Source organism: Leptosomus discolor, chromosome 14 (assembly GCF_034619465.1).
Source record: "Leptosomus discolor isolate bLepDis1 chromosome 14, bLepDis1.hap2, whole genome shotgun sequence".
NCBI lineage: Eukaryota > Metazoa > Chordata > Aves > Leptosomiformes > Leptosomidae > Leptosomus > Leptosomus discolor.
This window is the reverse complement of record NC_141404.1, coordinates 7973864-7999412: the sequence shown is the minus strand read 5'-3', so window position 1 is coordinate 7999412 and position 25549 is coordinate 7973864. Positions and strand designations below refer to the sequence as shown.

The window sequence follows — 25549 nt, the reverse complement described above, 5'->3', positions numbered from 1 at the left end:
CTCTTATTGTGTTAAATTTTTAGGAGCTCCTTTGATGTCACTTTTCTGTTTTACTTGAATAAAGGAGTAATATATCCTACTTCCGGAAACTTCAAAATGCCTAAGATTACATGAAAATTCACTGTGGCTCTTTTTTTCCAAATGTTGATCTACATGTGCTATATTTTCATAATGCTGTTGTGTTTATGGAGATAGTCCTTGAAAGAGCAATACTTTCATCCTTTTCTCCTTCTGTGGGAAGAGTTTTTGATGTGGCTCCATTTGTTTTGGGTTTACAAGTGTTGATAGTGCTACAGGGAGCTCATATTTCTTGTTTTACTCATCTTTTCCCAGGTAGTGTGCAACCTGGATGAAAATTGTCATTAAATTTAATAATTTTTTTTCACGTTGATGGTATTTGATAGCCTACAACAAGAAAAACTGCAGTCAATTCTGACCATTGTTGCACGAGGATTACCTCCTACTCATTTTCCCCACTTACACAGTTGCAAAGGTATAAAAGTGCGAGGTGATGGAGGCTGTGCAGTAACAGCAGTATGATTTCAGGAAAGTCATGACTTTAAGTGATTCCTCTGCACTGAAGACAGAAAGTTGTGAGTATGTACGTACTGGCTGCTGAAGAAGAGCTGCATGTTATGTACAGACCAGCATTGCCCCCTTTTTCTGGAACAGAGGGGAAGATGGCGGAGGTGTAAAAATAACATTAGAGAGTGCAATTCAGAGAGTGCATATGTTTACAGAACATGGACTGCTATCTTTTTCCTACACTTTTTTCAGACAAATCTTGCAGTTAATAATCTTTAATGAATTTTGGGGAAGGTGGACAAAGTGCACTGCATCTAAGAGTGAGCCAAAATCAAAACCTAGCCTGCTCCATTTCTCCTTCTCCCACCTCAAAACAAACACACTATACCACCCCTCAGACAGTAGGAATGTGGATGTTGTTGATGTTTACTTAATCAAGGATATGAGCCCTCTGGAACAGGAATTTGGTATCTTAATTTTGTGCTATGTGACATCAGTTATACAAGAAGTTCAGAAAAAAAGAGGCTTCTGCAGTAAACAGACTAATTTCTAACTTAATGATAACTTCATAGGTTTACAAAGATATGTCCAGGAATATTTTATTTTCATTTATTTTTTTTTTATTTAGTTCCAAATATCCCCTTTTCTACCCATTAAGCTTTAACGTAGCGTAGAATATGCTGGTTTTGCTCTTTGCTGAAGGCCTGTCTCTGAGAGATGTTGACAAGAAGATAAAACATAGTCCTCTGTTGAAAGTGTTTCTAACCAGCAAGGTTGCAGGCACATTTCAAAACTAAGGCTCATAAAAAAACCCCACCTGTAAATGCTTAAGTAACATTTTTATGGTTAAAGATTTGATAGCACCTTGTATTTTACGTTTTTATATTGTGCCACATGCAAAAGACTGCTGTGAAAAATCGCTACTGTAGAGACCTCAACCTTATTACAAGTTTCCAACAAATTTGAGCTCAGCTTACTAATCTGTGTAATGCTTGTGTGATTTTTTTCCCCTCCTCACTGCCTTTTTGTATGTGTTCTTTTTCAGGAACAACCCAATCAGGCCAACTTTGCCAACATTTGCACTGGCTTAGAGGTTTTGAGTTTCCTATTAACTGTCCTGCAGCCCCCTGCTATCCTTAGCAGCTTCAAACCCCTGCAACGAGGCGTAGCAGCTTGTATGACTTGTGGAAACACGAAGGTTTTGAGAGCAGTCCACAGTTTACTTTCTCGCTTGATGGGTATTTTCCCTACAGAACCAAGTATGTGGTATTTTCTTCCTCCTTTTATCATTTATTGCCGCATAACTTAAGCGATTAAGGGTGGGGTGAAGACACTCTTTGGAATGTTTTATGGTTCCTGCATTTAATGGTCCATTTTAGCTTGCACTTTCAACCTCTCTTTAAAAAAAGGAAAGCTGAAATAAGTAATCATGTTGAATACATCATTATCCCTTGACATAAAAATTTAATAACCTGTGGCTGTCATAACTTTGGTTCAAGAAGTGTATGCTGTAGATTTAATGTATTTTTTCAATTATAAATTTTCAGCTTCAGAAGTGCAATTTCTTAGTTGTTAAGCTTTGCTGTTTTACTAAAACAAGGGAGTGTGAAAAAGACAATAGGTAATATGCTGTGTCTTAATATAAACTAATTTAGATAATCTCAAAAAAAATCACTAATCTAAGACTTCTCATCAAAATGAGCTATTTAGAAGTAGTGATACGCTATTATAGAAGACATATTGGTTGCATAATGAAGAGATTTATATAAATGAGGGATCTGCTTGTGTTACCTTTGTTTATCAGCAAGATAAAGTTCCATTGATGGTATAGATTACTATGTTCACATTGTAACGGTTCCTTGCCTATTCTGGCTACTGGTACAAAAAGTAAACTCTAAACTCCGCAGGTACTTCAAGTGTGGCTTCAAAGTATGAAGAGCTGGAGTGCCTTTATGCTGCAGTTGGAAAGGTTATTTATGAAGGACTTACTAATTATGAAAAAGCCACTAATGCTAACCCTTCTCAGCTCTTTGGTAAGTTTCCCATATCTCTAGTAGGCATATGTAGAGTGCCCATTAATGAGTCTGATCTTTGTCACAAGCTTTTATTTTCCACAAGGAAATCGAAATCTGGTATCATGCAGAGGAAGCTATGGGAAGCATTTCAAGCTAACTTGAGAGACAAGCTTGGGATGTCTGTCATCTGTGAGGAAAGGGACCGGGAGGTTCATTGCATTCTCTCTTCTCCCAGTAGCTGACTTGGGAGCAATTATCTGAAGTGGAGAGCTGCTGCTCTGCTAGATGGAAGCCTTCTGTATTCAAAGTGCATAGAGAAAAGATGCAGCATCCAGATTAACCAAAATAAAAAGTAAAAGTTACTGGAAACTTGTTACGTGGAAAACCCTAAATCCTGCAAGTAGTACTCTGAGATAGAATAGCGTATTTCATAGAGTGGTATTTCAAGGAATCTATGTAAACATTCATACCTGTTATTGCCTTACACTTTCAGTTCTTTTTAAAGCCTTATTTATGAGCTCATTTAAATAGGACGATTTATGAATTTATGGATCTTGAATTCTCAGTAAATAAGAGATTACAAAAAGACTTTTTTCTTGAGTGAGCAAATACGAATTTTTAATGTGTATCATTCTGAAGAGCTGAAATGTTCTTTTCTTGTTCTTCGTACTTAACTGGTAGGGAACTCTTCTACGTAATGCAGTGACAAAGATGTATTGGAATAATACAGTTTGGCCCAGAACTGGTTGTGTTGGTAATACAAACCTGAAATTGCACAATTTTGGAAAACTTGCTGATCTAAATGGCAAAAGTCCTTCACTAGTCTACTCTGTGATCTGTGTAAATAGTTGTAATTTTGCTTTGGGAATTGCCGATTTACCAGATGTCAGGATGTGCTTTACGACAAACTGATCAAGAAAGACATTTCTTACACTTTGTCCAGAGCTCACTTAATAGCAGCACTACAGTCTAACTGTCAGGTGGTGCATATCGTATTAATTCTGTGTTTAAGAGGCTCAACTTTGTGTGCCAAATTTTGTGCACATCTGAGCATAAAAAGAAGTCCAAACTTTCGGAGCAACTATTCAATGAGCAAAGCACACTTCTATAAATAGTGTTTTAGGCTTTTGTTGAATTATGAAGTTCCAGTAAGGAAAGGGACAGCTGTAGTTTTTTAGAAGGTATGGTTTGACAGGATTTTTTTTTTTTTAAAGAGTTAAGTATTTTAAAGCATAGATGTTGCTAGAACTGATTGGCTTGAATGAATATGGACAAGCTTATATTAGGATAGGCGTTGTTACAGCTATGTGGAATTTGAAGGGACTGTGATCTTGTAGGCATGGTGCATTCATAAACTGTGCTGAAACTGGCTGTTTCAATAGTTAAATCTTTCAATCAGCAGTAACTGAATTATGAAACTCTGTAAAATTTCTAGATTAGAAAACCAAAATTGTGTAATTTTAAAATTTATTTTATTTTTAATTCCTAAACCCAAGCCTATTCATGTAAAAGTTTTGCAACTTTTTTGTTATTGAAACAAATGTGCAACATTAGGAGTAGTTTCATTTTGCTTGGTTAGCTTTATTTATTTATTTATTTGTTTTAAGGTCTTGGAGAATTATCTGCTCTCAATCCCTCTCTTTCTGTCTTCCCTTTCTTCCCCTTGCCCTCAATCACACACTTCTCAGAACTTTCAAATATTTTAATTAATGCATAAATAACTTTCTTAGTCTTAGACTAAAGACTGAAGTTGAGACTGAAATTTCTCTTCAGACCTATCCAGATTTCTAGTATTTGGAATTTGAGTAGTCCCATGCTTCCTTCATGGCAGGACAAAATACAACTAGAACATTTTCCTGTGTTGTTTCATAGAGCGAGAACATCCACATTGAAAACCCGTATCTTACTTAGTTCATGCTCAATAAATGTTTTGCTTCCTTAAGTATTGGGGTTTTTTTTCTGTAGGTACTTTAATGATTCTGAAGTCTGCGTGCAGTAACAATCCCAGCTATATTGACAGATTGATTTCAGTTTTTATGCGATCTCTGCAGAAGATGGTCAGGGAACACTTAAATCCACAGGCTACAGCAGGAGCAGCAGAAGCAAATACAGGTATTACTTTATATAGCCTAAGAATGTTAATGATTAGAAGTGTTGTAAATACTCCTCATACTAAAGAAATTAAAATGATTTTGTAGAATTTTGTGTGCATTATTACATGTGGAAAAATACTTCAGTGTTAGTGAGAAATATTACTGAAGTATTGAAGGATAAAAGTGCACTTTGATTTCCTGTTAGCAGCTTAATATGTGAATTTCAGTATTAACCCGAACATTTCAGTGAATGGTTAGTGAATATTTGTTGAGCAACAGCATATATAGAAATACTGAAATTCTTCATGACTTTATAGTGTTGAGGGGGGAGGGACTGAATTCTTGTGATTGATGTGTGCTTTCACTTTTTTTTTTTTACTTCTTCCTATTTGATAATATTGGAACAACTGTTTGTGAAATTAACTTGTTGGAGCTGATGCTTTTGTTTTTATCTCTAAAATAGCATCTTTCTCAGTCTGTACGATTCTGTCTATCACCGAATGAATTATTGGTCATGAGTCATTGTAAAAACATAAGATGTTCTAGTAGAAGAAAATTCAATGTTAATAGAGAGCACTGTAATTTATTAATGAATAAGCTGCTGAATTAAATATTTCAAAAGAATTGCTGCTGTTAGATTCCCAGCCCATATTTTAATTAGTAAATGAGAACCTTACAAATTTTAGTAATGCTGAGAAACAATTGGAAAATTGTTAAACTTGACAGATAAGCAAGTCAGGAAATTAAGAGGACAGAATAGGTGTGGTGCATCATATAACTATTTTTTTCACAAGTTTAGTTGCAGGCTTTCAGTACTGGGCTTCTGTAATCTTTTACTTAAGATTTACTGAAATGTAACCACACAGACTTGCCTTTAGGATTTTGAAAGGATTTGGTATTTTTTGGAAGGAGTCTGTCTCAGTTGTTTAGGAATGGAGAGTAGTAATTCCAAAAACATTATTTCCAGGGATATATTTCCAGGTAACAGATACTGTTGTTGCTATTTTTAAAATTGCGATACCTTATCTTGAAAACTTTTTTTACTAGGCATTTTATAGGTGTATACACAATTCTAATCCTTTTTTTTCCATCCATAGCAGGTACAAGTGAACTCGTAATGCTAAGCCTGGATCTTGTGAAAACTCGCCTGGCTGTGATGAGCATGGAAATGAGGAAAAATTTTATACAAGCCATTCTAACATCTCTCATTGAAAAATCTACTGATTCCAAAATTCTTCGTGCAGTGGTAAAAATAGTGGAGGAGTGGGTGAAAAACAATTCCCCGATGGCAGCTAACCAGGTAAATTGAGAAGATAGTCGTTGTTGCTCTCACCTACTGAATAACTGTAGGCCACTGGTACAATTCATCAGCTTTTGACAGTGAGGTTTGTAAGGATTTGTTGTATGTGTTTAGATGCCCTTGATGAGGTTTGAAATATTTTGCATTCTCCGTGAAAGTAACTGGAGTTAAAGACGCTTAGCATTTTATAGACTTACATTAGGTGTTTGATCTCAAATATTGTTTTGCTGAGAATTTGTTTTAAAGTAAAAGTTTTAAAATGTCTTTCACATTAACTTGGATAGAGAGATTCCTCAGGAGGAGGATGACTAATGCTGGTTTAAATTGTGTTATTCCTGTAACATTTTGTGGCCTCCTCAATTTACCATATTTTCTGTTGGAGTTGAGTACTTGATAATCTAGTGCTTTATATAAAGGCCCACACTTCTTGAAATATATATTAGATTTTTGAAACTACTGAACAATTTAAACCAGTTTTTAGTCATGATTTTAAAATTCTCTAGCACATATTAGAGGGATAAATGCTTGAGTTATTTTTCTTTTTAAGAAATATGACCTTCTACCAAACTATTTTTCAGTACTTTAGAAGTGAAAGAGTGATATAAGGGATGGCTGAGGTATACTTTGAAAGTGACAGTTCTCCGCGTGTTTTAAGATGAATTGACAAAATTAATCAAGTCTTCTTTTAACACAGACACCTACTCTCCGGGAGAAGTCCATTTTGCTAGTGAAAATGATGACTTACATTGAAAAGCGTTTTCCAGAAGACCTTGAATTAAATGCCCAGTTCTTAGACCTTGTTAACTATGTCTATAGGTAATTATAGCAATTAATCATTTATTGCAGCTTATTGGTTCATAATTTGTACCATATATGACCTTTATAACATACCATCAATCTTTTTAGGTCTGAATTAAATGATTCCCTTCCCGCCCCCACCCCCCCCCAAATGCAAAAATGTGAACTCGATTCATTTTACTGAGACCACAATATGTATTTAGGGAAGACAATTTGAAAATCGAAGTTCCTTGGAAAGGATTTTCTTTTCGGCTTTGCTGAAATATCTCCACTGCCCCAACCTCTTCCTTTCCCAAGATACCAGGGCATCCTCATAGCTGATTGTATTCTGAACACTGTGGTGACAGCTGAAATCTGTCTGTCTTTTTATATCTGTAGGGTATAAAGATTTTTTTTCTTGGAAGTTTATTGTAAATTATACTTCCAGGAGAGTTACTTTGCTAGCTAAACTGACAGGTTTTGTAACTTGATGAAATAATTAAAATAGTTACCTTATCAACAAATGCCAGGTATTTAATTTTGTGCTGATTATTCACATTATTTTGAGTTACTGTTTGCTGGTTAACTGTCAAAGCCCTGATATGGACATGGTGGTCGGAAGTTTTCATCAATGAATATCACTTTGCATTTCAAACAGAGTAGAAATGTGGCTGAAATTGTTTTACGATTATGAGAAGATTTTATCCTGATAGAGTTTTTACTATAGTTCTGGGGCAGTTTTTGAACAAGCAGCAGTATTTTCTTAGCTGCTTCTTTCAAAATGCCACACCTGGATATATACCACACCATGTGGGCTTCCACAGAATATCACCTCTTTTGACTTTTAGTATTTTATATACAAAACCTAGAAGACCTCTCTTTCTAATGTCTCTGTCATTTCATCTTTATTCATTTCAGGGATGAGAATCTGTCTGGTAGCGAACTTACTGCTAAGCTCGAGCCAGCATTTCTTTCGGGTTTGCGTTGTGCCCAGCCACTCATACGAGCCAAATTTTTTGAGGTCTTTGACAGTTCTATGAAACGTCGTGTTTATGAACGCCTACTTTATGTGACCTGTTCTCAAAACTGGGAAGCAATGGGAAATCACTTTTGGATAAAACAGTGCATCGAGGTAAGGCAATTATTTGTATTATAATTCAAGAAATATGTTTTATTCCTCATTTTTCTTGGCTGGATGTAAAAGCATTATGTGATGTGAGTCTTGTAGTCTGTATTATCTGTATCAAAGCTAAAAGTGCTGCCTTAGATAATTCCTGTGGTGCTTAAAGATAAATACAGTGTCTAAACCATGAAATGCTGATGCTTGGAGAGCGGCTTTAATTATCAGCCTTCAAAATCTATTTTCTCTGTGAAAAGCTTGATGACCAGATTAATACTTCTTAAGAAAACCCATCACTTATAAATGATGGTGATTATAAAAAATTACAAGATTGTTGTAGTAGATGATTTCAAGAAAACTGTTAAGGGTAGAATGTCTGCTCTGGTGGCCTGAAAACTGTTAGGTCGGATTGCATTGAAGTCGCATTTTTGGTTCGTTTATTTAAAAGAAGATGGGACCAAACTTTTTTTTTTTCTTTTTAAACAATTTGCATATTAAAACATGAATTTAAAGTGACTGTAAGGATAACTTTAGAACTCCTTCCAGGGAGATAAAAAACTGCCTTCCCCCGCCCCCCATCCTTTTTGGGAGCACTTTCATAGTAACAGTGAGAGTCTGTATTCATTAGCTGATTGAGGGCACTAAATACATGTGTTTAAAAAGTAGAAAATACAGAATTTAGGCATAGGAGGAGGCTTGAAAAACAATCTTGAAAATGTAGTCATGAACTTCAAAATGTGACAAAATGTGATCTGATTAAAATGAAAATGTATTAGTCTGTTTTCTGAGTAAAAGTGATAAAGAAAACATTATTGCAACTTTTTATATTGTTCATAAATATTAAACCATGGTGAAGTTCTCCTTGAAATACTACAGTAAAATGTGTATTTAAAAACTCCTTGCTTTTTAATGTCTTAGCTCCTGTTGGCAGTGTGCGAGAGAAATACTACAATTGGGACAAGCTGTCAGGGTGCTATGCTGCCCTCCATCACCAATGTTATCAACCTTGCTGACAGTCACGATAGAGCAGCATTCGCTATGGTAACCCATGTCAAACAAGAGCCTCGTGAAAGGGAAAACAGTGAATCCAAGGAAGAGGTAACTTATAGAAAATGCTGTAAAAAAGAAATCTTTGGTGGAATATAGCTCTTCGTAGTTTCTTATCAAATGAGTTTGGAGAATATGTCTTGATAAGAGTGTGCAGAGATTGTTCAGTATATCTCGTGTTTAATACAATGTATTTTAACCATACATGGGTTTCTTGGAACTTGCATACATTCCTTTAGCCTTTTCTTTATCATAGCACTTTAGCAATTATACATCTGAACCTGAAGAACTAGCAGAAAGAGTGAGACCTGAACTAAGTTGATCAGAAGGGCATTTTGTATTTCTATGGAAAAAAAGTAAAAATACTTAGAAAACAATGTGTGTGCTTTGAGTTGTTTACTACTTTGTAGGATGTTGAAATAGACATTGAATTGGCTCCGGGAGATCAGACCAGTACACCTAAAACTAAGGAACTTTCTGAGAAGGACATTGGCAATCAGCTGCACATGTTGACCAACCGACATGACAAATTTCTTGACTCTCTTCGAGAAGTGAAGGTTGGTACGGGTGGTTGGTTTCCTCACAAATCACAAATTTAATTTTCCTATTAAAATCTTCAAACTGACCCGACCTGCTTTTTTTTTTTTTTCCTTAATCTCACACTTCTGATTTTTAGCTGATTTTTTTTTAATGCAGACATCTATTATAATCTGATGTAATTTCTCATTTGCATAGAGTAAAAAGTTCTTAAGCCTTCACCTAATCAGTAGTTGTTACTGTATCCTATTCTTATGAAGTTAAATTTTATCCTCCTTCACATGTATTTTAACTGATCAGTTAAGAAAATCGTGACAGCATAGGACTCAAGAAGTGTCTGAGTATCTTATGTATATACATAAATAATTTCTAAGAAAATAATTTTAGCTGAAAGCTATGTTGAAATAATTCTCATAGTAGTAACAGCTCTGTCCAATTAACTTGATCATTCCTGTTACGAAAGTCATCAACTTCTTTCATTTCCTTCTTTTTTTTTAAATGGTTACAGTAGTGAATCAGCATCTCAATCAACATGAAAACAGGATTAAGTTCTTGTTACAGTAGTCTGTGTTGCTAAATGAAACATATTCTTGATATATTAATTGGAAAAGATGTTAAACTGTGAACTGTTTTTCCATGCTATTAGTTGTATTTTTCAAATTTGTATACAGCTCTCTCTTTTTGTGTCTAGACTGGAGCATTGCTGAGTGCCTTTGTTCAGTTATGTCATATTTCTACACCGTTAGCAGAGAAGACTTGGATACAGCTTTTTTCTCGACTTTGGAAAATCTTGTCTGACAGACAACAACATGTGAGAATCTCTCCTCACTTACAAATTCCTCTTTGTAAATGACTGGTGTTTCAGGAAAATGTATTTGCATGATAAATGACTTGTTCACTTGCTTTGCTATTCTTTGTGACTAGTGAATGCTGTATACCTCTACCAATACATCTTTTGAAAGAAATAGGTCCCTTCAATTTACAAAGAGAAGTACAGTTATCAAGTGATTGTTCCCTGTATTAACAAGGTTTTTAATATAAATTCTCTGATTGAAGAATCTGAACAGATGATTATTCTTATGTTGTTTTTTTCTTCTAGGCTCTAGCAGGTGAAATAAGCCCTTTCTTGTGCAGCGGTAGCCATCAAGTACAGCGGGATTGTCAGCCAAGTGCACTGAATTGCTTTGTGGAAGCAATGTCACAGTGTGTTCCTCCCATTCCCATCAGACCTTGTGTCCTGAAATACTTGGGTAAAACTCACAATCTCTGGTTTCGTTCTACACTGATGCTGGAGCATCAAGCCTTTGAAAAAGGACTGAGTCTACAAATTAAGCCTAAACAGACAACAGAATTTTATGAGCAGGAAAGCATAACTCCTCCTCAACAGGTAGTGTTATATTAATTGAAATACCTTATGAAATGTGAAGAGAAAAACACAGTGACAGTGTAGTAAATGGTGCCATAGAATCGTTTAGGTTGTAAAAGACCTTTAATGTCATCAACTCCAACCTTTAACGTAGCACTGCCAAGCCCACCACTAAACCGTGTCCCTAAGCACCACATCTACATGTCTTTTAAACACCTCCAGGGATGGTGACTCAATCACTTCCCTGGTCAACCTGTTCCAATGCTTGACAACTCTTTCCATGAAGAAATTTTTATCTAATATCCAATCTAAACCTCCCATGGTGCAACCTGAGGCCATTTTCTCTTGTTCTATCACTCTTGGGAGTTACTTGGGAGGAGAGATAGACACCACCCCGCCCCCATCCCCAGCCTCCTTTCAGGTAGTTGTAGAGAACAATAAGGTCTCCACTGAGCCTCCTCTTCTCCAGACTAAACAGCCCCAGTTCCCTCAGCCGTTCCTCACAGACCTGTTCTCCAGACCCTTCACCAGCTTCATTGCCCTTCTCTGGACACACTCCAGCACCTCAAAGTCTTTCTTGTACTGAGGGGCCCAAAACTGCGCACAGTGTTCAAGGTGTGGCCTCACCATTGTGTCCTCACCAAAAGGACAATCACTTCTAAATTGTTGTAGTTAGAAGCTTATTAAAGTAGTGTCGATTTTTCTTGTTTTTTTTTTTTTTTTTTTAATTTAGTGAATAAATTCCTGTCCATATGTGAGAACAGAGACACTTGCAACATTGACTACTTTGTGTCTTACCTACTTCTCATGCTTTTCTTTCATCTGTCTTGAGTAGAAGTCTGTATTGTCTCTGTCTTCCTCAAAGGGAATATGCCTGCCCTAATCAAGTCTGTTGGTATATAAAAATTAAAGAATTATTAGTTAAACAAAATGGAGCTCCTGTAGACAGGTGCTGTGGTGTTTAGTAGTCTGTCAAATAGGCATGTTTGTGATCAGCTGAGGAAGGTAAATACTACAGATTCTTTTTACATTAAAGACCGAGTTGATGGCTTGTTAAACAACTGTTTTCTATGATTTGATCTGATATACTAGGGAAGACAAGCAAGAATCAATGTACAAGCCATAGGGTTTTTTTTGTGTCGTGTAATGCAGTGTTCTCAGTACTTGGTTGTTATTAATTGCTTGCCTTCTACAGTTTTAAAAAGTGTTTATATAAACACTTCTCTGAACATGTGGTTTTGTTATCTATTATGCTTTATAAGGACAGCTTGACTATGGAGATATACGTGTGCTTAACATTCTAGGAAATACTGGATTCCCTTGCTGAGCTCTACTCTTTGTTACAAGAAGAGGATATGTGGGCTGGACTATGGCAGAAACGCTGTAAATTCCCGGAGACAGCAACAGCTATTGCCTATGAACAACATGGCTTTTTTGAACAGGTACGCTCTTGATATTAGAAGCAATTTCGGTAGTTCTGCTGTCAAGATGAGTAGTCTGGTCAGCAAGAAAATATTGAATATTAATAACATCAGTCTTCTAAAATAGAAAGTGCCACAGCTTCTTTACTGGCTTAAGTATTGGTTTAAGGCCAGGTAATACCTAGATAAGGTGAGATTTTTGAGCACATCCATCAGTTTTTCATGACATTTGTAAAGCTGACAAATAATGATTATATTCAGGAATGAGTTAAGACAATTTTATTTTATTTTTTTAAACTTAGAATTTATAAAAGTTTTCTTAACACTTTTTTTTAAAAAACAAAATAATGTTGAGTTAATGCATGTATAGCAGATGGAAAAATAAAATGGTTTGAATTTTATTTAGGCACAAGAAACTTACGAAAAAGCGATGGAAAAGGCTAAAAAAGAGCACGAACGGAACAATGCTTCGCCTTCGATCTTTCCTGAGTATCAGCTCTGGGAAGACCACTGGATTCGGTAAAGCTGATGTAGAACAAGAAGTGGTTTTTACCCTGCAATAGAAGTAGAATACACTGCTGGCTAAAGTGTTAGTTATGAGAATAAACTTAGCTCAGACACAGGAGAAACTTAAGGGAATAAAAAAAGCTATTTTTTTACTCCCTTAACAGACCCTCAGAACTGATATGCCTGAAGTGTTGTAAAACTTTAATGTGCTATTGATGGAATCAGACTGGAGCTAAAATTTGTTTTTCCTATTTAAAATAGTTGTTCTGGGAGACACAAAATGCAGCTCTTCCCTGTTGACAGATTTCTGTATTATAACTGGTAATAAATAAATAAAAAATAAGATCTTTCTATCTGGATAAAACTTTTGCAGTGCTTGCAAAGCTGTTCATAGACAAACAAAATAAGCAGGTAATATTCTGATATGCAGCATTTATAGTCAGTTTTATTGAAGTTATGGGTTTTTTGGTAGCCAAATTGACAATGCTTTTGATTTTTGTAGTTGCTCAAAAGAATTGAACCAGTGGGAACCTTTGACGGAATATGGCCAGTCAAAAGGTCATATAAATCCTTACCTAGTGCTCGAATGTGCGTGGAGGGTCTCAAACTGGACTGCTATGAAGGAGGCTCTGGTGCAGGTGAGTGAGGGCTTTTTATGCTACTGTATAGTTTCTTTCTTCACTTTACTGATTACATTTTGACAAGTCAGCATTACAGTTCATTTCACAGACACAGGGAGCTGCTCTCTGGGAGTTTTCTTTGGTGTCCCAGCACACAGCTGGGTATTTTGGCAATTGAAGCATATCATTTCAACAGACAAATTTTGGTTCTCTTTCCTGTTTATAAAGCTGTACTATGTAAGAAATTTAGCCAGGGCAGGTGAAAGACAAGATGCATGGTAATGAGTCATTAAAAAGCAACAAATGCTTGGCACAGAAGTGTGTGCAGCAGGGATATGTGGAGCTGCTTAAAATGGGACCCCTGCAAGTATATATTACTTAAAATAACACAATAATAGGGAGAGACATTTCTTGTATTTTACACGAACAAATGTTCCTTTTGTGAAAGAGAATGAAGTATGAAAATACATCTATTATCATCTTCATGTCTGCTGGCGACATAACTATGCTTCCAGGTGTAAAAGGGCAAAAGGCCATTGCCTCTGGGTTTGTTTTTTTTTAGCACCTGAAAGGCAAAGCCAAAGCATTCTCAACTTCTACTGCTCAGAATTAAAACTGCTGGACACAATTTATTCTGTTCATCTCCACTGCACATGAAGGGGGATTAAGACCTGTACGAAAATGTGAGGGTCAGTGACAGCTAAATTTGTTAGCTGTCATTAAATACTTTAGTGTGTCTGAGGAATATTTGTAAGACTGTGTTTCAGGAACCTTTGTAAAAAAACCCTGAAAAAGCAATACATGAGATCTCAGTTTCAGTGTTGGTTGGTTGCTGAGGCTGGTGTACACTGCAGATTATACCAATAGTTACTGTTTTAGTGAAGACAGTGACAAATTTGGAGTTGTTTATATGTGGTGGGAAATGTATTGGGATTACTTACTTGGCACATGCTGGTTTTCTGCTTTCATAGATTTAATAGCCTTGCTTAGCAGAGGCATAATAGAAGGTTTGTTGTACTTTCAGTGGCAATGTTTTTCTGTACAGTCTATCTGAGGATTGCTTCCTGTATCTGTCTTGCTTTCTTTTAAGTACTCAAATACTTTATTACTGCAAAATAACTGCTAGATTTCTAATTTTATTCTCACTTTGAGTCTACTTTTAGTTTAATTTAAAATAAGTCTCATTTGATTTTGCAATGTATCCATTACGTATAATTTTGACATATCTTGGGAGCACCAGAGGTTGGAGCCAGTGTGGTCGAGACTGGAAAGTGGAGATCTAACGAGAGATGAGGGACAAGAAGACCAGGTAATAAACCTCAGACAATGAATCTGAGATTGGGAAGTAATGAGAAGAATATGAGGTGAGGATGAAGGAGGCTGGAGGAGTACAAATTTGACTGAGTGCCAGGGATAAGTGGGAAAATAGACTGAAGCAAGAAGCTGAAGAAAGTGATTTCCTTTGGGAAAGCGTAAGAGACTTGGTAAAAGTAGTGGAGAGGAGAGAGGCATTGAGTTAAATGTTGCACGGTGGGGCATCAATGAGACTGCCTGTGCAGGAGACCGGGTTTGAGTTGATTGATAGGGAGAGAGATAGGGATTGGACTTCAACAAGGATCACTGGGATTACAGAAAGGGATAGGTTACTTCCGGGGGGGGGGAAATACTTTTGATTCTGCAAAAATAGGTTTAAAGTAAATAGAATCAGAAAACATAAGCATAAGGACATGCTTAGCTTTTAGATGATTGACTTCCAAATGTGTTCCCCAAACAATTTTTTGTGTGTATAATCTTTATACTAGAAGGCATACCAGTAAAAATACTGAGACCGCTTACAAGAAGGAGTGGGCTTTTGTGAAGTGACACTGTTTAAATCCATAATCTTTACTGGAAAAAAGGAAATAAGACTAAAAAGTATTTTTACCTCCTCTCAAATTGTAAAAGTTTGGTAAGTTTTGTGCTAGGAGTAAATATCATAATGATTGTACAGATTTGTATATATATTTGGAGAGTGCTGAGGCTTTGAGATGGCACGGCTAGTAGGAGTTGTTTCCTGCAAGTTCCTTACTCGCAGGATGTTCTGTGGAATCGGAAAACTCAAGTTTGGAGTTTTCTGATGTTCCACGGTTTCCTCAGAAGCATTGATGGTTGTATGTTTATAGTTTAATGTAAAGTTCACAGAACCATCAGATAGTTTGAGTTGTCTGGAGGATGTGTGGTCCAGTGTTCCACTGAGAGCAGGGCCCAAGTAGATCAGGTTGCCTTGTTTAGTAGGGTTTTAGTATCTTTAAGAATTGAGGTGCCACAGCCTGTCTGGACATATTTATCATCTGAAGCAGCACAGATGTGCCATGCGTGTTATATGTCATTTTAGAAACTGGCGCAGTACTTGGCTTTTTTTGTTAGAAACTAAGGAGCTTGTGTACAGCAAGTGAGGTAGTTACCATCTTCGGCTGGTAACAGATAATGTGTATTGTCTGTACTCTCCTGCTGTTGACCTTTCTGATTCATTATGGAGTTCATTATTGTGTTCTGCTTGTAATTCATTTTGCTGAACAGCATGCACTTGTAAAACATTTAACCTTCCCTTTGTCCTTTCCTGGGTTTTACTCATGAGACTGTATTCTGTGCTACCCATGTGTTTGATAAACAAGTGAATGCTCCTTAAAATGTTGGGTGTTACAGAACAGTTTGAAGGTGTGGGGCATACTACATACAGAAAATAGAACTTTGAAAGGTTTAAATCTGGAAGATCTTTTTTCTTTCCGAGTGTTGATTAAACATTTTTGTGTGTCTGTGAATGAAGTTTAACTGGCTAGGGAAACATGCTGTAAATGACCTCCCATTTTCTGAAAAGGTACAACAGAAAATACATAGGTAGATATATTTATCTGAGAGCAAACTTTGAATTCTACCACGTGCAAAAAGCTGGACGTATTTCGGTAACTTCTTCCTTATCCTCTCTTAAGCATCTTCTTCCCAGCTGTTTTAAGAACCATCCCATGTGGATAAGCTGGTGGTTATTGTTCTTGAGGTTGCTATAAAATGTCGGGCTATACAGCTGCCTCATGCTTCTTGGCACAAATGACAGACTTCTGTATTGGAGTCACTGGTAGATTTTTCTGGCATTTTTTAAACTTTTTATGAGGTATCAACTGTTCTATTGAAGATTGAGAAGTTGGTGTGGGTTTTTGGGTTTTGGGTTTTTTTTTTTAATTTTAAGGAAATACACCCTCTATTCATGGTAGGTAAAGTTATTAATCTGTGATCAGTTAATGTAGAAACATAAACCAGATGTAGTACTGAAAGGTTTACTGCATTAAATCACAAGTGGAAAGGAGCTTGCTGATCTTGGTTGCAGCATTGCTATATAGTGTGACATTACTGGAATTAACTCTGCTAAAGATGCCAGAGTTTGGAATAAGTGGGTGACTTGCATATTTAAAATATGATTTTACTGACAGAGCTTTGAGCAGAGCCTTAGGCAGTGTTATTTCATATTGCAGAGACACCCAGAAGAATTAGTCCCTCACTTAATTGGGGTTTATTGTTTCATCAGTACTGTTTAAGTTTTGAAACAATACCTACCAGTTAATAGCATAACATGTCAAATTGACAGTTGACTGTCTAGTTTCATAATACTTGCAAAAGATAAAAACATGATTATGAAAAATGCTGAGCTTCCTCTAATTCCAGCATCTTGCAGGATTGAGTTTCCTGGATACAAAACATCTAACAGCGTGCTTCATTGTGACAACTTAATCTCGCATGATAAATATGCAGAATTGTGTGTCTGTCTTACTTTCTTCAAAATCAGACTAATATTACATTTTTAAAATGTAGTATGTTTATTCTTCTGTAACACTTCCTTTTGTCAGAAGGCAAAATAGGTGAATGCAATCAGTATGTTTTGCTTTAGAGGCTAAACTATGAAAAAAGTTGTTTAATTAATTAAAGGTACTGTGCCATTTGATGGAACCCAAATTATGGGTGTCCAACTATTGCAACATTTGAAAGGGGATTTTTCAATGTTTGTAGCACTGATGGTTCAAATTAAATAGGTATCTCTAAAGATGGATTTTATCATTTATCAGCCCATCTAAAGCCAAATCTCTAAGTAATGAGCTGCAAATGCTACAAAAATTAGCTTATATGTTATATTTACATTTAAATTAACTTCTCTTGTTATTATGACAATTGCTATTTTGGGTCCTATTCCAGCATGCAACTTCAGTGCTAATTATAGAAATAATAATATTTGAGAAATCTTTAAAGCTTAGAATAAAAACTGTGTTGTACAGGATATTATAAACCTTGAGTTCGAACAGAATGAAATAGATTGTGTCTGACAGGTTCAGGTTTTGGAGATTTGCAAGTGGAGTAGAAGTGACAACCACGAATAACTGCTGATAGGCTTTAGCTGCATTTATATTAAATGAGATACTTTCAGTAATGAGACATTTACTAAACGACTAAGGAGAGGATGCTGCTGAAGCCATAAATGGAGCTTCTGTGGCTCTGCTCAGATTCTTGTAAAAGTGTCAGGACACATTTGCATAAATATTGGGATGTGAAAGAATAATTGATTCTGTGCTACTGTACTCACTACTCCAATTTTATTGATATTCTTTAATGTGGCTGTTTTTTATCAAGCTCCATGGTTGATTCACAAGAGAGGTCAGAAAGTATGGCAAATATGTGTCAGTTTTCTTAAATCTTTGTGAAACATTTTTAATAATCTACCTATTAAAGTTGAGCTATTAAAACAGCAAGTGGCCTTTGATAGGACCCAAGACTCATTTCCATTTGCTCACATCGCCATTGTGTTTAATGGTCCAGTAGATAATGTAATAAAGAAAGAGATTATTTTCACTGTGTAAGTGTAAGGTTGCTACCTGGCAGTTTCTCTTTGCTGGCTCGGGCGTGAAAGTCAGTTGAGGATAACAGAAATAACAATTGTAATGGTTAAGATACAGTATATCAACCAGAAGATAATGCAGAGGGATTTCTGTGTTGCATAGCAAGCCATAAAGGGTTTCATGTAAAGCAGAGGAAAGAGAAGTGAAAAAGTTCTAGATTTAAGGACTGCAGTGTCAGCTAGTGAGGATTGGTTAACTGCAAGTTTACTGTAAAATACTCACAGAATTTGGTTGGTAGAAAATTCAAGTACTTTGCTAGTTTTAGTTGCCATATTTCTAGTGTTCCAGGATTTTAAGAAAATGGTATAAAATTATTTTTAAAATTATTTTAGCAGATTTACCTGACTTTACACCTGTACTCAGAGATTACTTTGACGTAAATGGAAGGTTAGTTGTAGATTACTTAAAAAATCATTAACTGTTTATTCTCGTAAACTTAGTAACATCCCTGAGCAGGCAGTTAGGAAGTATAATGCTGGTGTAATGTGCTGACATGCAGGGACGGGATCCTTTCAAGTGAGAAGTTGACATGACTTGTTCTGGAGTCTCTGAAGCATTTCAGAGGTAGTATGCATTATCTGCTGAGAAGCATCTTTTTTTCTTTATACAGGGTGAATTGGTTTGCAGTGAGCTTCATGCTCCTGTTGCAAGACTGCTTTCAGCTTGCTCAGCTCTCTCTGAGCTACACTACAGTTGTCAGTGTAAGAGCAGGTTGTATGCAGGCACTTACACTCGGTGCTGAATTTGCAATTTATCTGCTAGCCTGCCCTTGCTGATAACTTTGAGAGCTGAAACTCCTCTAATAACAAAAATTTTGTATTTTTAGTCTGATATTTTTAGAAAGTTAGCTAATTTTTATAAAAAATAAAACTGTTTTGTTTAAGAAGGCTTTTAAAAAAAAAAAAAAGTCTGAAAGTCATCATTGGAATACGAGTGATCTTTTTTCCATTTTGTTACCAGGTGGAGTTGAGTTGTCCAAAAGAGATGGCATGGAAAGTGAACATGTACAGAGGATACTTGGCAATCTGCCATCCGGAAGAGCAACAGCTTAACTTCATTGAGCGCCTGGTAGAGATGGCAAGTAGCTTAGCTATTCGAGAATGGCGAAGGCTTCCTCATGTAGTCTCACATGTTCATACTCCCCTTCTCCAGGTAAGCACGAAAAATTTTTATATTGCAAGTTATTTTCCAGTAGCAGGTTTCAGAACCTTTAGTAACTGTGAACATAAAATATTTTACTGTATAGTACTGATCTTTTTTTTTTTTTTTTTTTTTTTTTCCATAATGGTATTTTTTGTTAAAATTCGCAGAATGTGCATTTTGATTTGGATTCCTTTTAAAGTTTTTATAGTTTACCTGAATCCATTCTGTTTGTGGCAGAAGTGAGGTCCATTTTGGGTGGGCGTATTATTGCAGTATATTATTTGCAGAAATGTTGAAATAACCTCCTAAGTGTTCTTTCCAGTTAAACATGATAAATGCAGTATGGAATTTTGTCAACTGTAATGTACTCCTATATTTTTTTGTTTTTAAACCAGAGCATTACAGTTAGCTCAGTAAGGGAAAACTGTATTTAGAAATGCTGGTGTTTTTTTGAGGAGTAGTGTTCCCAATAGGCTGAGCAAGTTCTGAACAACCCTGTGGCTTAAGCATTAAGGTCAAAGAACCAAAAACTGTGTAAGTCTGTTGTTAGTGAAGGACTTTTCAGGTGAGCACTTCTACGTTTAGGAAAACGGCCAATTGTGAGCCTTAGCTTTTCTTTGTTATTGCTATGTTCTATTGCTAACTGTTCTAATTTGCATCAGGGTCTCCTGGTTTCCCTGGGGTAGAATCATAGTCCAGCCATGCCAGGTAGGCTCAAATCAGCCAGGGCAGCTGACCGGAGTTAGCTACATGTGTAGCCTGTGCCATAATGTCCTGCTTGGTGTGAAGGGAGGAGATTTACTGAGGAGAGGGAGCTCCTACGGGATTCCTCCTGCTCCTCCTTTGGCTTTTGCTGAGGACTACTCTGCAGTAGATTCTGACAACGGCGTATTCATTTGGCTAAGTGTTTTTCTGCAGCCAGAGCGTGGAAGTGGGGCTGGGGCAGGATTGTGTTCAGTTTGTCATGCAGTATGTGAGCTGGACAAAACGTGGCATTCATTTATCATTTAGGCTGACTGTGCTCCTGTTTAGGTGTCCTGATAAACATGTACCTGATGAAGATTAGCTCTTGTCACTGTTAAGGGAACCTTTCATCTCGAGGGGAGAAATTCTGGAATACCTCAATGCAACACAGTCTGAAATTTCATAACAAGGCTGCATTTCTTGATGGACCATTGCTCAGAGAACTGTGAATGAACCTTACCTGTAAAAATGCAGAGAACCTTGCTTTCTGAGTTCTGTTTTGTATAGTGGCTTCTATAATTCTGTTTAAGATCAGTAGTTTCACTGTGTGTATCATGCCCGGTGTGATTTCTAAGTAGCTAAATCTGCACGATCTAAGGTACCTCTACTAAAATGACTGTAGTTGTGGGTAGAGCTTACACAGTAGCCGATACCTTCAAATTTTATATTACAAGTTGATGCATCCGATAAAGTGGATGAATATGGAATTTTTTTCCATTTTGAGAGGAAGTTGTCATGTAAATTGGTACAACGTGTTATTTGTTTGAGCTGATACAATACCACTAGAAGGCTTCTTGATGAAATTAATTTCTTCCTGCTAAGTTTTCACTGATATTTCAAGTTTTTCCTCCCCTAAGAATGGCAGTATCTGCAGCATGAAAGGATTAGTATTGCTAAATGAAGTATTTAAATGCTTTCAGATATCAATTAAAATAAGCTTTTAAAGTAATCTAATATGTATATATCCCTCATGAAGAAATGATAAATTAGTCGATGACTGACAGAGGTACAAATGCAGCCATGAATTTGCACTGCAGTAATTACTTTTTTTTTTTTAATATCAGATAGTATGTGATTAAATACCTGTGAGAAAATTAAATTTATGTGATGAATGAGTGTAGGATGAAGGTTAAGCTATTGTGAGAGCTGATACTGAGATGATTATGGGAAAATATTACTTTGTTTAATTTATTTTGTTTAAAGAGATTTCACTCTGTAAATTTGGACCTCTGCCTGCCCCCCCCCCCCCAATAGTTATCTTACTTAGTTGATTAACAGTGAAAACAAGTGTTATCTGCCAAGTGGTAGCTTAGAGAATACTACATTGGCTTTTTTTGTACTACAGGTAATTAGATTCCATTAAAGTTTGTGGACTTTTCCTTCAGGTTGTTGAAGTTTTAACGAAATTTCCCCTTAGTAGGTTTGAAACTACTGCCATTTTCTGTTTGTTCCTCTCATTAATTTGAGGGTAGTAGATGTCAGTGAAAAAACATTGTAAACTTAAGTAACTTCTCAAAGCTAAGGTCTTTGTAGAATATCTTAAAGTAACACCTTCAGGAGCACATGGGTAGTATTTCTGTACATTCAATTTTCTATCAAGAAGTCAGATTGTGACCAGGGAATTTATACTACTAAGTTGTGTTTTTTAATTCTTGAAAGTACTGTTAAAAGCTTTGTTTAAGGTCAGTATTTTTACTTGATCCTTGTATTTAGCACATTGTATATATGTTTACTTGTGCTTTTCTATCATTAGGGTTGGTGTAGTAAGTTCAAACCTAAGTAAGTTCAAAATGCTAGAATTCTGAACATTGGTTTTATTTAGATGTGTGTAGGGGAAAGGATGGGGAGTGAAGAGGAAGTGTAGATTCCAGTAAACTCTTTCCTTTGGTGTGTTTTTTTGAATTTTGGTGGTGGGTTGTTTTTTTTTAACAGAAAAAATGCTTCTTAAAAGCAAGACACAACCATTTGAGGAATAATTTGTGAAAGCATTTGCAGTTCAAAATAAGTGAGGATGAGGGAATTTTTGTCTTTATACTATCAAGGAAAGACGTCATAGTGGCCCAAAGATAAACCTAGCAAGCAAACCCACAGTGTTACAGGAAGAACACATTAAATATAGATCAGTAACGTCTTTTTGCAACCAAATAATGTTAGAGCATTTAGGTCTTGTCAGAATGAGGTGTGCATGCAATAAACTGATTGATACTTGTACTCCGTCCCTGGAGGAGAGGGGAGCCTGAAGTTATGCCAGGACCTTTTGCAAACATGTAAGGAAGTACTTTATGGCACCTTTATTTATATTAAGTAATTGGTTTGTTTATTAAGAGTAGCTACCCATTGGTATAAATTCAGTGCTGGTGATTCAGTGGATGAATTCAACGTTTGATTCAACACTTCAGTCATTGACTGAATCTCATGGATTTTTTTGCTCTTTTGTTAATGATTAGATTTGTTACAGGTAATTTATGCAACCAACAGACAGGTCTCTAAAACAGCATAAATAGTTTTGTCTTTACTTGTTCGTTAAAGGTGGCTTCATTTGTAGAGACCTTTTTCTAACAGTTAAATTGGCCAGCTTATTATACTATCCTTTATGATATTTCTATTGTTTAATGTTTTCTAGGCAGCACAGCAAATAATTGAACTTCAAGAAGCAGCCCAAATAAATGCAGGATTGCAACCAACTAATCTGGGGAGGAACAACAGCTTACATGATATGAAGACTGTTGTAAAGACTTGGAGGAACAGGTTACCTATTGTATCAGATGATTTATCCCACTGGAGCAGCATTTTCATGTGGAGACAACATCATTACCAGGGTAAAACTGCCTGGTCCAGCATGCATTCATCATGTAATTTTCCAGACAACACATTGTTTGAAATAAGTTCTTTGTGGTTTTTTTTTTTTATTTAAACGTACAGGAATGTTGTTGATTTTGACAAGTGTTTATTTTTATTCAGTTTCCATTGACGTGTTTCATTATCTTAAGTCATCATTTCATGTATGTTGCTGTGTAAGATACTGCTGTATATATGACTTAATTTATAACACTGTTTCATGTTTTATTTCTAGCTATTGTAACTGCATATGAAAATAGTTCTCAGCATGATCCTAGTTCCAATAACGCTATGTTGGGAGTTCATGCTTCTGCATCGGCAATCATCCAGTATGGAAAGATAGCTCGAAAACAAGGGCTGGTCAACGTAGCTCTGGATATACTGAGTCGCATTCATACAATTCCAACTGTGCCCATTGTGGACTGCTTTCAGAAGATTCGCCAGCAAGTTAAATGTTATCTTCAGCTGGCTGGAGTCATGGGCAAAAATGAATGTATGCAGGTACGGTAACTTTATCTCTGAAGTTGTTGTTGGAACTTGGAGGATTACAAGGGCCATCAGATATATTAATTTAAATAAACTTCCTGTATACAGAACAGGGTCTGGATTTCATTGGCCATGTTGTACCATGCATAGAGTGTGGTTTTAAGTAGTGCTCTTAGTCAGTCGCGTTGTCCTCTTTGAACTGAGTACTGTGCGTATGTTAAAAATTAGCTGAATAAAAAGAGGAAATACGTTTTTTGAAATCTCACAGGATAGGTAAATGGAAGGGATTTTGAAAATCACATCTGCGATAGGAAGAATCAACACTATTGCAAGACTAACTGAAGATCTAAGTCAGTTTTGAGTGTCTGACTCATGAGTGATGGGTGCTGGCGAACTGAAGTGAAATCATAAAAGGAAAGGAAAAAATGTGATTGTAGGCAAAACCCACTGACATGATTATAAGGTCAGCAAACTAGGACCTTATAATAATAATTTAATATAATATAAATAATAATAATAATAACATAAAAACCAAGGTGGAAAAGGTAACCCATCGCCTGATGAATGTTGCCTATAGTATCTAATAGATTTGCATAGGTCAGTGGAAACTTAAAATTGTTGTCAGTCCAGATATTTTAAGAATGAAAATTCGATACTAGAAACTCATGCTATTTAAATTTCAAGAGAGTATTTTGGCTGTTGTTTTATGGCACTTTCATCTTAATAAAACCTTCCGTTTTAGAAGGCTTTTCTCACTAAGGCTTATTTAACAGGGTCTTGAAGTTATTGAATCAACCAATCTGAAGTACTTCACCAAGGAGATGACTGCTGAGTTTTATGCGTTGAAGGGAATGTTCTTGGCACAGATTAACAAGTATGTATGTTGGTTGGAAGAGGCACTAGCACACATCAGGAAAATGCAGCTGAAGTATTTCAACACAGTATTTGAGCAAGAAAGTTTATGTGTATATATATATATATATATATATATATATGTTTATACCAGCCTAAAATTTGTCACAAATATGTAAGAAAGTAAAAGTATGTGTGAGAGTTCCTTTGCAGTTTGAAGATGTAACGGTTGATCTCTGTTTCATTTTTGTTTCGTTGTCATTGCATATGTCCTGTTAATAGCTGCAGCTGGTCAAGGAATAGGGAAATGTATGGTGGCATAGTTCAGAGTGCTTAGACAAATCTGGTGTGTGACGCAGTATGGAAATGCAACACTCACTTCAGATAATTGAATTGAAAAGACTAATGCAGTGTGCGTTGGAAACATCTTGCATTGCAGCAGTTAAACACCTAGGTGCAAGCCTTGTTTTCACACAACTACTTTTGTAATATTTTTGCTTTAAGCTGACAGGCATCTTACTATTTTGAGGAAGATCTCTCTCTAATTCAGTAAACAAATATCTCAGCAGTCAAATTTTGTTTGGTGCTGCCAAAAAACCCCTTCAGATTTCAACAGCTTTTAGTATGCTTGATATTTAATGGCAGTATTGCTACATGTTACATATGGGTGGAGTAGTTCCTTTACTGGTACATTGTGGACACTTGCGGAATGAAATCCGTCAGGTTTTACGTTGTACACTGCAACCTCACATAGCAATTTAAGTCAGGGAATGATGAATATCTTCTTCTGTGGATACAAGAGAGAATTTTAAATAGACGGAATGAAAAGTGCAGTGGGCTCTTTTTAAGGCCTTAAGTGAGCTTAGTTTCAGTTGAGGTGTAAAGAGAAGAAACCGTACCTCCCCCATCTTTTTTATATTTTTATTTTTACAATACATGCAGATACAGTAAAAGGCAGCTAAACTGTCTCTATTTGTTCTTTCAGGATAGAATGGATAAAGGTTTCCATTTAAAACGTGATTCTGATGTACTTACAGTTTCTTAATCTTACCAAAAAACATAGAGGTGTTTTTTAGCACCACAGCTGGGGTCAGGAATTTAGGAAGGGTACAGTTAGGAACAATGGCACTGTTGAACCTGAGAATGTGTGGCTACTGATATGTGTGTGTCAACTAAACTGGAAGTTAAAGGTCACCTCTGCTCTTGCATCTCCCTGCGCTGCCCATTTGCTGAGCAAGG

At 36.2% G+C, this 25549-nt stretch overlaps 1 protein-coding gene across 5 annotated transcripts in view; it reads left to right on the top strand.

Annotated features, from left to right (window-relative positions):
* Positions 1–25549, top strand: part of TRRAP (transformation/transcription domain associated protein) — a 96463-nt gene that overhangs the window by 45703 nt on the left and 25211 nt on the right. For 2 of the 5 annotated variants that reach the window (XM_086473317.1, XM_086473315.1), the window contains 17 exons: positions 1571–1784; positions 2433–2558; positions 4506–4652; positions 5734–5933; positions 6628–6749; positions 7629–7842; positions 8749–8928; positions 9288–9434; positions 10106–10225; positions 10514–10801; positions 12085–12222; positions 12608–12720; positions 13211–13346; positions 19208–19399; positions 22758–22953; positions 23208–23473; positions 24232–24332. In XM_086473317.1, coding sequence (XP_086329443.1) covers positions 1571–1784; positions 2433–2558; positions 4506–4652; positions 5734–5933; positions 6628–6749; positions 7629–7842; positions 8749–8928; positions 9288–9434; positions 10106–10225; positions 10514–10801; positions 12085–12222; positions 12608–12720; positions 13211–13346; positions 19208–19399; positions 22758–22953; positions 23208–23473; positions 24232–24332 — 2900 coding nt within the window. Of the gene's footprint in view, positions 1–1570; positions 1785–2432; positions 2559–4505; positions 4653–5730; positions 5934–6627; positions 6750–7628; positions 7843–8748; positions 8929–9287; positions 9435–10105; positions 10226–10513; positions 10802–12084; positions 12223–12607; positions 12721–13210; positions 13347–19207; positions 19400–22757; positions 22987–23207; positions 23474–24231; positions 24333–25549 lie in introns of all 5 variants that reach the window. The other 3 variants (XM_086473313.1, XM_086473316.1, XM_086473314.1) reach the window with 3 other exon arrangements.